Genomic DNA, 14991 nt, shown 5'->3' with positions numbered 1-14991 from the left:
ATGTAATTTCTTACCCTAAATGTTGTTTTAGGCAGGTTGAAAAGTTTCTGTGGTTCAGAGTTCCAGTTATATTTCTTTTCAGACTGCACCCCTGTCTCAGTCTGGACTCCCCAGCTCCCCTCCCCACCTACCTTCCCTTCAGGTAGCTTTAGCAGTCTTTCTTCTTGAGCAGACAGACCATGGAGAAGAGGAGCCCCCTTTGCCTTCCTCCCCACCCTTAAATAGAATTTACATATGGCAGGAATCCTTTGTTTCCCAAACTGGACACACACACCCTCCCCTTCCAGTGGAAAGTTACAAGAATTCCCAGGTAATGTTTAGTATCAGGTGACAAGACCACCTGGCCCTGTAGTATCACAGCATTGATGGGTCAGTGGCTGTATGGAGTGTCCACAGGAAGGACTTTTCACAGTCCATTGTCCTTGCTGATGGGCCATGTGCCCTGTCTAGCTTTTCTATTGTTGTACCTGAAGTATTAGCAGAGGGCGTTACCCAAAGTAGCATAGCTGAAATACAGATACATAGTCAATATTCCTAACTTCAGATACAGAAATTATACAGGCATATAAATTGGATAATCACATTCAGGAAATTATAGCCTTTCCAGTGATACCGTACAAAACCCACCTTGCATAAAGTATAACCCACCTTGCATAGAGTATATCTCAAATCCATATTATACACATATTTCCATAAAGAATATGGAGTGAAATGTCAGTCTGTTTTAAATTAATCTGTTTTGCAGCTAGATTAAAAAAGGCATATTTCCTGGTCGTACAAACCAGATTTCCAAGAGGCTTACTGAATAAAGCATTTTATAAAAATATACGTTCTTTTGGCCACCCACTCTCATGCTTATCTATTATGATGGCATTGTTTCTGCCCACAAATCGATCTGACCTTTTCACTAGAACAGAAAGGCCGAGCAATGAATAGTTTGGTTGTTTACCCTGTATAATGTCTGCAGGCTGTGTTTCCTCTTTGCCAGCAATGAAGGTTTGTTGCCACATTCTCTCTTAATATTTGAATTCACTTGTTAACACTTACATGCAAAATAATATCTGAACAGTGAACAGAAAGGAACTAAGCTCCTGAGCACTTACTGCTGTTAACAAGTCAGATTATATTATAGCATATATTATAGAAGACCTTTCATGGTGAGACCACATGTGGAGTTACTACTATATCCAATCCACCTATCCTGAAACTATTGTGGTGGCCTATTCATGGCAGTTGTTATGGAGACAACTTGCTAGGAGAGTCTTGGAGCCTAGTTACCTAACCTGGCAGGGGATGCCTCAAAACTTCCCAAGTGCACTGCATCAGCTCTCTGTGTCTAACCAGTGAACAAGTCCCTTCTATTGTAGGCATTACTGAAAATCTGGTGGTTTCCTTGGTCCAGTCCTCCCACTCCCAGCAGCAGCAAGGACTTTAAATCATATAACAAGATGGCAGCTCAAAAATAATGAGTCAGACTTTTTTTCTTTTTTATGGGTTTTCTTTTTTATGATCAGACTGTGTTTTAGGGCCTAATTTCTGAAATTTCCTTGCACACCCCCAATGTGTGTGGCAATTTAACACTGTTACCAACTCTAACGAATGTATAATAAGGCAGTTTCTGTCTCACTACAGGAGTTATCACTGGAGACCCCAACTGAGATTGGGACTTCATTGTGCTAGACACTATACATACACATAGTAAACGACAGTTTCTGCACTGAAGAGTTTACAATCTAATGTAAACCATAGTGGTGAATTTGTGACATGGGAGATAAAACTGAGACTCATTAAATTTATCTCATATATGGCTACCATTAGATGGGAAAACTTTTATTCTCTGCTGAACTGGGCTGGGTTCAAGCTGATGACTTACAAGTGAAGGCTCCACAGCACGCTAGCAATGCTCGTAAGTGCTAATGTTAACACCATCATGAATGAAGCTTGTTTTCTGGAAAGATGTGTTTGTTAAGTCCAGTTCTGAGTTTTTGGGTGCTTACCTCAAGTAGGGTCCTCCTCTCTGACACACAGGCAAGATCTCCCACACATTGCTCTTAGTCTCAACCACAGACCTTATTTTTAAAGGGAAAACCTCCCATTAAGCAAAACCAAATAATCAAAATGCAACATTAAAACACATAATAGCACAACATCCAAATTAACTTCTTAATTCAATGTTTTTTGGTATAAAATCATCCCAACAATTACTCCAGGGTCTTTACACTAACTTTTATATATATATGTTTATATATCTATGTAGTTTTTTTTTCATTCCTACCCGGATCATCTGCAAGTTTTGTATCCAAAACCTTCAGATCCACACCACAGACCTCTTCTATTTCATCTATAAGACTAGCTGGTGGTAGAAAGCATATGGTTGTCTTCTGTGGACTAGCTAATACAAAGAGTCACAGCACACACATTGCCAGTGAATTACACAGGTATTTGTGAGACAGCAGTGGAAATCTGGGCATTGTGTGAGGAAAATATCTCGCTCACTCCCCCAGAATTGTGGGAAGCTGCAGCTTTCACATTATTGTGAGACTGTCTAAGCAGAGACCAAAACGGCATTTCTCACAATAGATTCACAAGAGTTGGCAGCATTGACTTGGTTTCATTCTGATATTGTTAAAGCCTATAAACTCAGCAGGGAAAACTCCTCCTGTTCCAATTAGAGCATTAACTCCATGGTGGCTTTGTGGGCAGACAAAAATGAAGCCTCTTTTGAGAAGATTTGCTGGCTGCAACCAGTTTGATTCATTCATTTACTAAGTATTATAAAATTAATATCGTGTCCAAATTGGATGCTGTTTTCAATTGCTGGGTCCTGCAGTTTTGTTCTTTACCTGCAGGGCCACGTGTATCATGCAATTATGTGACCATGTAAATTGCTGCTTAACTGCGGATTATGCTTAAATCGGTGAATAATGTGCTCCAGAAAATAAATTCCCATTAAAAACAATATTAAGGCCATGATCCTTGTCTGTGGTCTAGCAATTCACAGTGCAACTTGGGAGGAGGTGGTGATATAAAGGTAAGTTTTAGCCACCATTGTGCTTCCTCAGCAAGCTGTGTGCTGGGGCTGTTTCCCCAGTATAAGAGCAGCACAAAGGGACCATTATGGGAGATGGAACTCACAGGGGCACAGGAAAGCCTTAGATACATCCCCTTTCCCTACCGGCTGCAGGAGATAGATGGTGTAGGAACCATCGCACCACCTTTACACCACTGGAGGATCCCCCTGTACAAGAATGATCCTACTATGACTGGCTATGTAAGCATTTGAGCTAGAATGATCTTGTCGTAGTGCAGCTAGGTTCTGGCCTGAAGCCACTAGGCCAGGGATCGGCAACCTTTGGCACGCGGCCCATCAGGGAAATCCTCTGGTGGGCCAAGTCGGTTTGTTTACCTGCCGTGCTTGCATGTTCGGCCGATAGCAGCTCTCACTGGCCGTGGTTCACCGTCCCAGGCCAATGGGGGCTGCTGGAAGTGGCGCAGGCTGAGGGATGTGCTGGTCGCCCTTCCCGCAGCCCCCATTGGCCTGGGCCGCTGAACCACAGCCAGTGGGAGCTGCTATCGGCCACACCTGCGGACACGGCAGGTAAACAAACCGGCCTGGCCCGCCAGGAGCTTTCTCTGGTTTGCCCCGTGCCAAAGGTTGCCAATCCCTGCTCTAGGCCTTTTAGTTTTGAAGATAGCCTCCAGAATGTGAACCATACGCTGAGCAATTGTCGTATTCTGGCGTGCAACGCAGACCAGTGAGGGGTTGTGGCAGCACCTGCCCCACAACCTTCAGTGTGTCACAATGCTTTCCTGTTGTAGCTCCCAAACTGGACTACTCACAAACAGCCAGACCGCATGCAGGTCACACCCTGAGTGTCAGTGAATAGCTGCAGCCCTGGTCCAGCTACTCTGACCCCAATAGCCTATCAGAAACACTCCAGTCACACTCTGGCTTCTGCCAACTTGGGTAACTACCCAACACACTCCCTGTCCCAGATTTTCCCAAAAATGTGTGTTCTGCACTGTTCAGCCCTTTCCTAGGCAGTTCAGATATTAAAAGTCTGTTGCCCCTGTAAAGGATCAATATTCAACAGTTTGCTACTTTAACTGACGTTACCAAACAGTTCAGTTGAAACACAACACTGGATTAGTTTAGATTTAAAAAAAACAAGTTTATTTAACTACAAAAATATAGGTTTCAAGTGAGCACAAGTATAGGGTCATAAATGATTACCAAAAAAAAAGATAAAATGCTTTCAAGTAGTTAAAACTTAAAAAGGTACACTTGGTTCAAGGTAAAAATCCTTATTGCATGTTCCCAGCGGTGTGGCTAGCCAAATCTCAGGTCAGAATCTTCCCCCAAAGTCAAAAGGCTGGTTCCTTTGTCATTTTAGATGAAAGAGAGAGAGAGTGCTTGGGATTTTCTCTCCTTTTCTTTTATAGTTCAGTTAACTTTGAAGTAGATTCTTCTGAGGGTTACCCCTCAAAGCAAAGTTTATTCAAACAGTAAAGAAGGCAACATGGAGGTGGAGAATGAGGCTCCATGTTGTTTCTTCTCACCTGTGTTTGCTGAAATGCAAATTTGCTTTGTCTCTTGTCATCTCCTCTCCCTGCTGTCTTGAGGACCCTGTTTACTGCTTATATGAAAATTTAGGTAAACACACATTTCTTTATTCAGGATACTTCTGCTCTGGCAGGATTGTGTGGTTTTGAACTGGTGATAAGAACATCATACAGGAGGGTTTCATAACTTTACATATAAATGGTGCTACATGCATTTCACCATGATATTTTTGACCAGTGAGTTATTAGTTTTCAGATGATACCTCACAAGGCAAATTTTGTACAAAGATTATTACAGTTGTGTGTAGGGTGTGAATACAGGGGTACATTCGGTCACAGCAATGCAATGTTGTCTGCCTGAATCTGCCAACAGCCTGAAATGATAACTCTGAGAGATGGGAACTGCTCTCCTTCATCTCATGGTGAACTCTGAAGTCAGTCAACAGTTTGAATGTCAACATTGCTGATTGTTTTAACAGAAGCCTCAAACTAGTATGTTCATTTTTCATTGTTGTAGGTATTGTCAGATTCTGACACAGGATGCACTGGGGCAGCTATTTACTACAAAAGGTTCTTGGCAAACCCTGCTCCCCAAAATTTACCGCCACCTTTGCACTGCACAAAAAAGGGGTGATAAAGAAAAGCTGAATACCCTCTTTAGTGCCAAAATAATCAACTCCCTCCTAGTTACCAAAACACCTCCCATGCCTTCCTGTGTGCCAAAAGCCCCAACTGTCCCCTACCCAGCTGTCAAAATCTTCAGCTTTCCCCTGACAGCTTCAACATATAGTTGATCACTTGAAATACAAAACTTTGCTGCAAATTTAAATTTGAGAGCAGTGTAGAATAAATTGAATGTAAAATAAATAACGGAATACTGTGCAAATTGGAGTGGTCTGGGGAGTGAGGTGAGAGCATTTGTGGGAGCAGTGCCAGATAATTCCAGGGTCTCTGCTACATGACTTAAGTCTAATATGTTGCTTAGGACACAGAGCTCTTTGTATATTAACTGGTCTTCTCAGTTATGTGCTCTCTAAAATTATTGCTAATGTATCTTTGTTATTTTATGTATTAAATAGAGGCAGATGTTTTCAATTAAACATTTGAAACATTTTGTGGAGTCTGTTGATGTGTCCCCTGCCATAGAATTTTGGGCTTCAAGAATTTTCCTGAATTGCCTCCTTGATAACTAACATGCATGGGTCTTCCCAACAGTGCCAGGCTAGGTGGATCGGATATATGGGAATGCTGATTTTACAGCTAAGGAACAAAATTGTCCCACTGAACAATTATTGCTCTCTATTGAGCCAGTGCCAAAGAATTTTGCCAAGGAACAAATTAAACAACAAAGTAAAATGACAGATTTTTAAGACACCTGCTGTGCATTTGTACGAAGTAATGGGCACTTAATTGAAGTAACAAAACTCTAGTAAATAGAGAAGGGCCCAAACTAAAATCCCATGTTCAAATCCCTCCTCCCCTCAAAATCTTGTACCAACCTGTAAAGGTAAATATCATGATAAGATGTCCCTTCTATGAGGGACAGAGGAGAAAAGATGTGCTGTACTTATCCTTTTAACATTTTTAATTTTTTGAGAAACATTCCTAATTGTACACAGCACAGGTAATGTTAAAAACATAGAAGATGTCATATCTTTTATCCCACAGTGATCTATTTGTGGAGCTTGTTCACAAAAATGACTTTTTAGCCATAAGAAATGTATTTCTATTACAGTTCATTGTCTGTAGGAAAAGTTCACAGTTCTTTAAGAATTCTGATGTGTGTTAAAATCTATATTCTCTATTATCCGAATCCAGTTCCAACTAAAGCCAATAAATTCCATTAACTTCAGTTAGCATTAGACTGGCTCTTAATAGGATGCATTTGTTGCAGCATTATATTACAGTCAGTGAAGGGGGGGGCGTGATGTAAAGACATGGATTTGGCATGACCTTTTGCTACGAACTCATTGGAGAGTGGTGGTGTCAGAGCACAGTATCCAGGCATCCAGATTGAGGGGGGAGGGAGCCATCTTGCTTTTGCAATGTAGGTTCAGATCCTCCCGTCAGTACTCATAAAAAGTTCCCATTGAAATCTTGGAGTTTTTCCGGAACAAGAAGAAAACTGTGGATTTATTTTTTCTACACAAGGTAAGCCATGGCAGTCCCACAGACTTTCTGTGGTCAAAAGAGTGCAAAAACACCCTGAAAAGAGCCCTTCATTTGAAAGGTAGTCAAAATAAATGTAGGTTTCAGAGGAACAGCCGTGTTAGTCTGTATTCGCAAAAAGAAAAGGAGTACTTGTGGCACCTTAGAGACTAACCAATTTATTTGAGCATGAGCTTTCGTGAGCTACAGCTCACTTCATCAGATGTTTACCGTGGAAACTGCAGCAGACTTTATATACACACAGAAATCATGAAACAATACCTCCTCCCACCCCACTGTCCTGCTGGTAATAGCTTATCTAAAGTGATCAACAGGTGGGCCATTTCCAGCACAAATCCAGGTTTTCTCACCCTCCACCCCCCCACACAAATTCACTCTCCTGCTGGTGCTAGCCCATCCAAAGTGACAACTCTTTACATAATCAAGTCGGGCTAAATGTAGTGAAATAAACTTTAAATGAGGAGTAAGGTGTAGAAGATTTCTTGCTACAGCATAAACTGGTAGTTTTAACAAAGGTTCAATTCACATTAACTTTTTTAAGTGATCTTTTCTCTTTTGTTTTTAACCAGGGACAAGGATGGTAAGCCCTGCATCTTTAAGAAAATTGCTGGAGTCTTGTAAAGATCTTTCTTTACTTGATGTGTCCTTCTGTTCACAAATTGATAATAGAGTTGTCCTCGAACTGAATGCCAGCTTTCCTAATGTGTTCATAAAAAAGAGTTTCACTCAGTGACTCACTACGTATGCTGGTATGGAATTCATTTGACAGTGTTGTTTCCTGTGAATTTGTGATTACATTTTTCTTCAAAAAAGAAATTAAAATCTTCCATAAAATAGAGGGAAAATGTTAACTATATTCATGAAATGAGTACATATTATGTATTTGGTGGGGAGCTCTTATTCTCCTGTATCTAGTAATTGTTTTCCCTTTGTTAATTGATGGCACTTTGTGTTTAAATAGCCACATATGTGGCCTAAATTAGAGAAGATGAAAAAAACATATTCTTGATGCCCTTTTTAAAAAAAAATGTGTACAATAAGATGTATTAAAATCCAGGTGAAAGTGAAGTTTTAACATTTAACAATAGAGGAATGACGGGAGTGTCTCTGTCTTATAGGTTGTAGTGTTTTAGTTTTGGTCTGTGGCATAAGACCTTGTGATCTGGCCTGTAATGTGCTGTTTGAAAATTGTTTAAGCTAGTGTAAGATCAGACTAGACTGAAAAGCCACTTTTTTCTCTCCTTTTGTTGACAGTGACTGGTATCTATTTTAAAACTCTGATGTGTCTGCTAAGAGGTTTTTTTCCCTTCAAATGGATGAAATGCGGCAATGTTTTACAGTCCAGCCTAAATGACACAACAGATAAATGCAAAACCAACCACATGAGTTTATAGCAGAAACTAAAAAGAAAGAAAATTACCTGCTTCCTCCTGTACTGGATATAAAATTTGTGTCAGGTACTTCCTGTCATAACTGATAACACACAGAAAACCCAAAAGCAATTTTCTTTTCAAATTTCTATTATGTCAAGGTGTGTTGACTTGTGGTACATCTGTCTTTCATATGAAGTACAATAATAGTGTTACTCAGGATAATGTATTAGAAACTCTTCCTTAGTTGGATACATACCTACTATCAGGTTTAAAAACAAATATTTGGTGTTCAGTAAAATCATGATGAAAATGTTGAGTTTGTAAACCAAAGGCAATGTGATTTGGCTATATACTAATTTATTCTGAGATGGGTTGCGTTTTTTTCACCACAAGAGATAATATCTTTGATAATCTAAACTCCCTTAGCTGCTGTTAAGTCTTTGGAGGAGAGAGATGATGATGTTAGTGGATGAATGGTTTTCTTCTACTTTTTGCATTTCTCTGAATGAGACATTCTTTCCTCCGTAATGGCACCAATGCTATTGTGAATTGGTATTTACATTATGTACTCATATTTGCAAAACTCCTGTCTCTTTAGACACTATTAGTGAACACAGACCACCAGACATGATCTCTCATTTGGGATCAGCTCCATTATTGCCACCTTTGTAGCAGATGCTGTACAATGTTTCTTCTTGTCCATTGGAAAAATAGGCATAACATTTTGCGTGGAAGAAGGCCGTCACTACACAGAAGATCATCAGCAAAGAAAATTGAAACTGATGCAGTAAATACCTGTCCACTGGAAGAGAAGTGCCTCAAAGCATCAATGAACCAGTGACCTCTATGGACCTAAATTAGTATTTCTGAACTCTTCATACCAATGCCAGTGTTTTATAAATCATTTCGTGAAACAACTAAAGACCATTTTTCTGCTTTTATAGACCTCCATTCTGATTTAAATTGTACAGAATCTTGAAGAAAATCCCAAATCCAAAGAAAAGTGCACAGATGTCTGTCATTCACACACAGATGTCACCATATGATTTTTAGCTAGGTGCCTCCATTCTGTTTATCTTTCAGGGTACTGGAGCTATTTAGACATGTTTCAGTCTAGACATCTCGTCACCTGACAGATGTCTGCCCTAGAGTCGCTCTGTGCAAGGTCTCATTTTATTTTGGGAGTGCTTCCTTCTTTCAACAAAGTTTTTACTTTAAACGTATTTTAATATAATGTATTTACAATGTATTGAATAATGTCCAATGTATAATGTAAACCTATTTTAATGTAATGTATTTACAGTGTATTCATTGTAAATGAAAATTAAACATTTATGTCCCAGTTACAGGAGAACTCAAGTTCAGATTATGGGTGTTCACAGGTATTGACGTTTTAAAATAAGTATTGTTTTTGTTGTGAAATTTCACTCCTCAGGGTGCATACCAATTTTTAACCTTATTTTTCTTCAAAAAAATGCTTCTTGGATTATATTTATAATTGTAAATAGAATTAGATTTGTTTAGCATAGATGTAGTGGTATATTTTATGCCTTCCAAAGTACTAAAGTAGGTGATTAGTCTAGCCTTACTTCTGTACGTAGGAATCATTTAAAGGATAACGTGTAAAGGCTCAGGGGAGGTTGTCAGTCTTTTTTGCTTCATTATGAAGTATAAGGAAGGTCTGATTTGATTTTTGTTTGTTTCTGTTCTGTCTAAAGGATCTATTTCTGCTTGTCCCTTACATTCAAATTTCAGTTTGTGTCTGGAACACTCTGCGGTGATTGGCGATCTCACTGGATTATGTTGTTATACTTTCTGATGAAGTAGAACCTAATTAATTAAAGGGAGGTGATTTTTTTTCAGACTGTTGAAAACTTTTTGGGTTTGCTAACATATATTTACCTTAAATAATGGAGAACTACCTGGGAAAAGTGACATCTTTGTTTACAATTTGATACCCTTAACTCTTCAGTTAATGGCTGAAGCACAATTTTTATATCTCCAAGAAGTCTTCCAGCAAAAAGAGGGGATACCAGCCTTGGCATTCCTGATATTTCTAAGGTAAAAAGCGAAAAAAACACTTTCAGGCCTTCCTTATACACCATAAAGAAGCAAAAATACGCTACAATCTCAATTTTAATTGATGTTACCTCTTAGGATTTTATTATTGATCATCTTATTCAAAGTTGTTCAGCAGATTTTTATTTTAGAGTATTTCTGAAACATTGAAATTGGGTATAGAGCCTGGTAAAGCTTTTCAACCAGCTAGCTACCGAGAACAATCTAGGAATTGCTATTATATTGTCACACTTACATCATAATAGTTAACACTGTCAGCGTTTCCATTGTAAAACATTATTTCACTGTACCTGGGGACTGGAAAATACCTGGAATTCCTCTTTATCCACAATTCGGGATCAACCTGGTCAACAGTTGTGCAGACTTTCCCATGCGACGTTGCCAGTGTGCTTCAGGGCCTATCTACATGACTGCTACTCTGGAATGAATAAGGGTTTTAATTTAAAGATGAATAGCTATTCCAGAACATATTTCCGACCTTACTGCTGTGTTAAAGACCCATGCAACCAAGTGACAATGCAAACTTCTGTAAAATGGTCAAACTAAACAAACTGGAAAACACAGAAAATACTATATTTGTCTTCTAGTCAGTTTGACACATATGATTACTATAACAATAGCAGAGCTGTGATATTTAAGTTAATTGTGTTCCTACAATCAGAAACATTAACTGTTGTAAAGTTGCATAAAACACAACTGTGTGATCCCATGACCCCCAGGACCATTGGGTTTTTAGTACATAAATAATTCTGTGTATACTCTTAAAGGGTAACCATTCTGATCACTTCTGCAGGATATTAAATCTACTAAAGTAAGATGAAATGTAGCGCTTGTTGCTAATACATAAGGTTTGTTGTTTTGGTATGTGTATTCATTGCTACTCTTTTCCAGACATTAAGAGAACTTTGCTTTCAGATATACTCCAGCTCCATATTAGCATGCAAAAGTGTTCATATTTTAATACACATGCAAATACCATATTAAATACTTCAAACACTTTCATAAGGAAGGTGATTGGTTTTAGGACCTCAGTAACTTTAACACTGAGTTGAATATGTTGAAGCCATCTGTGCACTTGTGTTAGTTGTCATGAGAGCATGTGCATCATATGTTCTTTTATGAGGTGGAAATCATTAAAGATACACCTCAACTCTGCCATACATTTTACAATTTTTAAGAGAAATGTTACACCCATTTGACCTTTTTAAGGTTCTTAAGTTAATTGAAACACACTCTTAGGGTTTTGAGCTACTTAGTTTTTCTTTAAATATATATCTTATCTGAAATGCTGCCATCTTGTTCTGCTGTGAAAAAATATAAAATTTAAGCTTTTAATTTGTATTTAAATAATTTAAATCCCATTGATTGTGTCACTAAGTGTGAAGGGGGAGCCTATTAATTTGCCCATCTTTGTTTGTGTCTAAATTTCTATTTGCCAGAATTGATATTTCTCTTTATAGATGGAGTGTAGAGAGGGAGAACAGCTACATAAAATCTTGCCTCATTGTGTTTTTTTAATCAGAATCCTAAGAGCTTAACAATTTCAGTAATTACTTCTAAAACTAGCCACAGTTGTTAGCTGTATGATCTTATTAAATTGTAATAATTGTGTTACCTTGGGGTCCGATCATGGAAAAGGCTGTGGAAGACCAAATGGGAAGAAATTTTGTGGTTCCACTTTGTGGGGAATGAGAGGGTCATTACCCTATTGCTCTACGGCTAGGGGAGAGAAGATATGGCAAGTAGTAGATTCATCACTATGAGAATCTTCTGGTCAAACACCTTCCATCCCATGGAGGATCAAAACAGAAGCTGTGTTTGCTGCTGCTATCTTGAAACTGCTGTAGAGCAGGTCCATTAGTACTTTGTAGTTTGTGGGAGAAGAATTCCATCCCTACCACCATACAGAATCTCTTCACAAAGCTCATTTCTTCAAGAAGGAACCTGCTAGGCTAGAATGAACTGTTCCTCATTTCCTTGAATACATCTAGCTCTGCGCTTTTTGATAGTTTGCACTCTGTTCCCCTGTACCAGTCTGTCTCTATCTTATGGGTGAAAGAGATCTCTGCTACTACATGGATCATCATGGTGGTAACAGCTTTAAAGAGAGTCAGACAGTGACACAGGACCTGTGGATCTGGCATAGTCCCTTTCATGGCTAGCTTCTTTTGCTCTGTCTGTTGCCTGAACTCATCCCCTATCCTAAAGAAATGTCTTTCTTCTGTTGCGACCACCATTTCTAAGCAGGCAAACTGACTACTGTAAGGTTCACAGGACCAAAACAGGAGGAGAGGGTGCACTTGGGGGTGGGGAGCTGAGAACTCCTTTTTCATCCCAATTAAATCCATCTATCAGCCTGCTGACCTCTGCCTTCTAGGAGGCCTTCTGGAACATAAAAAGTTCCTCTTTTCCCTTCACCCAATCTGCTCCTTCCTCAGGAGCCAGGAATGGGTAAAGATGCCTTCTGTATATTTTAGGAGACTTAGAGTACCCTACACCCTCCCTTTTGTCAAGAATGTACAAGCAAAGGACCAAGAAGCAACACTATTCTCTCTACCCATTGTGAGTCAAGCAGGAGGTTCTCTCTCCCACTGAGCATCAGAAAGGATGCATCTTAAAGACCGTAACGAGAACACTAGATCTGTTATCTAGAGCTATGGATTCTATGCTGAACAAGACACAGATGGCAATGATACCTGCCCTGAGAAACTTGCAATCCAAAAAGACAGCCCCCAAAAATCAGACTCACTTGTTGAACCTAAAGGAAGTTTCTATTAAAGGATTTGGGTTTTGTTTGGGTTTTTTTTAGGTGAGAAGCAGCACTTTTTATTGGCATAGGTTAGCATGAGTAGATATTTTCTGATAGTATTATGCAAAAAACAATTTGGTAACAAATTACATGTTTCAAGTGTACTGCTCTGTAATGTGCTAAAAATTACTATAATTATGTTATACAATAGGGTAATAGTGTCTCTATATAATATGAAACTTAGGCCAAAGGTTTAATATAGAAATCCTTATCTTTGTATACTACTATTTTAAACCTGATTGTGCTTTGTATGTCTACCTTAAAAACCCACTAATGCTTCATTGAGAATTTTGAAAAGTATTGGATTTTGAGACAAGTTTGGATTTTGAGACAGTATCGTATTTTCAGTATTTGTTTCCCTGTATTTTTTTTACAAGAAGCGTTTATATAAAACAGGATAACCATTGCTTTGGTTCAGCTTTTCTTGCTGCTTAACCTCCCATGAAACCACAGTCATTTGTTACGTTAGAAACATTGGCTACACTGGTTGAGAATGAGCTGAAAGTGGTATCAGACTGAATTTGAGTTCAAATGGAAAAAAAGGACATGAGGTGTATGGGCTGCCATCCTTTGCTCTAGTAGGGTCTTCTGGGGGAGATGCTATGGGTTGAGCTATTGCCAACAAAAGGTCGGGGCGAATTAGCAGGGATATGTGGAGCAGCTGCCAATCCATTTCTTCTTCCTTCAGTAGGTGTTATCCTCTCTGAACCATTCTGCCTCCCCAATTTTTCTTTCAACTAGATAAGACAAATTTTTGCATGTAAGCAGTGTTTTGAAGTGACCTGAGCTAAATTCAAAATAATATCTTTATGACTGAGATTGCAAATTATTACCAGTAGTCCACTGTCTAGTCACCTATGTAACATGGTTGACAGTCTCAGCCTTGTTCCTACGGGTCAGGTGCCCACATCACAAAACCAGTGTTATATATGGTATTAGGATGAGATCCACAAAGGGATTTAAGCATCTAACTCCCGTTGGTTTAAATGGCAGTTAGAAGCCTAAATACCTGTGAGGATCTGGACCTTCATGGTTCCTTTCATTCTTGATAGAAAGATCAAGGAATAAATGAACATGAAGACTAAACTCATCCTTAGTGGTGGTCCTTCCAGAACACAATTGAGGCACAACCAGTTGCCTGGGGAATGTGGGGAAGCTTGCTGCCCATATTTATCCTGCTTTGTGGATAAAGAATTGCATCTTTGGGCTTTTCAAACCCAACATCTGAACTGAGCACTAATTCACTTTAAAGAAGAAAGTTTAAAATAATATTTGTGACTTAATATGATTTGTTCTGTTTTCAGCCCTATATTTTTAAATGACTTAATTTTATCTGGGGAAGTCTTCTAATGCCTTATATTACTAGCCTGAAACTGGTTTGCTTTTGTTGTCAAAATAAGTGAATTGCATATTTATGCATTGATTGTTTTTGTTTAGTAAATTAAGCCTATTTTGTTCTGACATCGTTTTGGACTGGCTAATGTCTTAATACTATCAGATGTTGTACAAGTGTATTTTATTATTTTCAGCTTCTTTGTATTGCTAATAGTTTCATCAGTTTGATTTGTCAGTATCTGCTAATACACAGATGATAGAAGAAATGTGTTAAAAACAAGACATTTATTCTATCTGTGGTGTTTACCTTACTTTACAAAATTAATTCATTTCCTTTTGACTATGTATTGCAAAATACCAAGTGTGCATAAAATAAATACAAATCAGAGGAAAATAATTTGCCTAAACTAATTAACTTTTGAACATTGGATTAAAATGACAGAGAAATAAAACACTAATTATGATCTGGTGTTCTGAAGAACAATTTGAACATATTCTTACCACTTTTCATTTAAAAAAACCTTCAGTTATTCCAGATGTTTTTAAGATCCAGGATTGCCTGAGAGCTAAATTGCCCTGTTGCTGAGAAAAAAAATATAAAATGAAATGTGGAGATTATAATTCTAAGCATTCTGAGGCTTCTTTACAAGAAAAAACAATTGT

General features: G+C 38.5%; 1 protein-coding gene across 7 annotated transcripts in view; it reads left to right on the top strand.

Moving 5' to 3' along the window:
- FBXL4 (F-box and leucine rich repeat protein 4) overlaps nt 1-14725 on the top strand; it is a 119129-nt gene extending 104404 nt beyond the window's left edge. For 6 of the 7 annotated variants that reach the window (XM_073336823.2, XM_073336821.2, XM_073336825.2 and 3 more), the window contains one exon: nt 7302-14725. In XM_073336823.2, coding sequence (XP_073192924.1) covers nt 7302-7465 — 164 coding nt within the window. In that variant the 3' untranslated portion in view covers nt 7466-14725. The remainder of the gene's footprint in view (nt 1-7301) is intronic. The other variant, XM_073336827.2, reaches the window with a different exon arrangement.
- The last annotated feature ends 266 nt before the right edge of the window (nt 14726-14991 follow it).

The sequence above is a fragment of the Lepidochelys kempii genome, chromosome 3 (assembly GCF_965140285.1).
Source record: "Lepidochelys kempii isolate rLepKem1 chromosome 3, rLepKem1.hap1, whole genome shotgun sequence".
Classification (NCBI taxonomy): domain Eukaryota; kingdom Metazoa; phylum Chordata; order Testudines; family Cheloniidae; genus Lepidochelys; species Lepidochelys kempii.
Note: the sequence above shows the minus strand (reverse complement) of the source record. Positions and strands in the feature narration are given on the sequence as shown.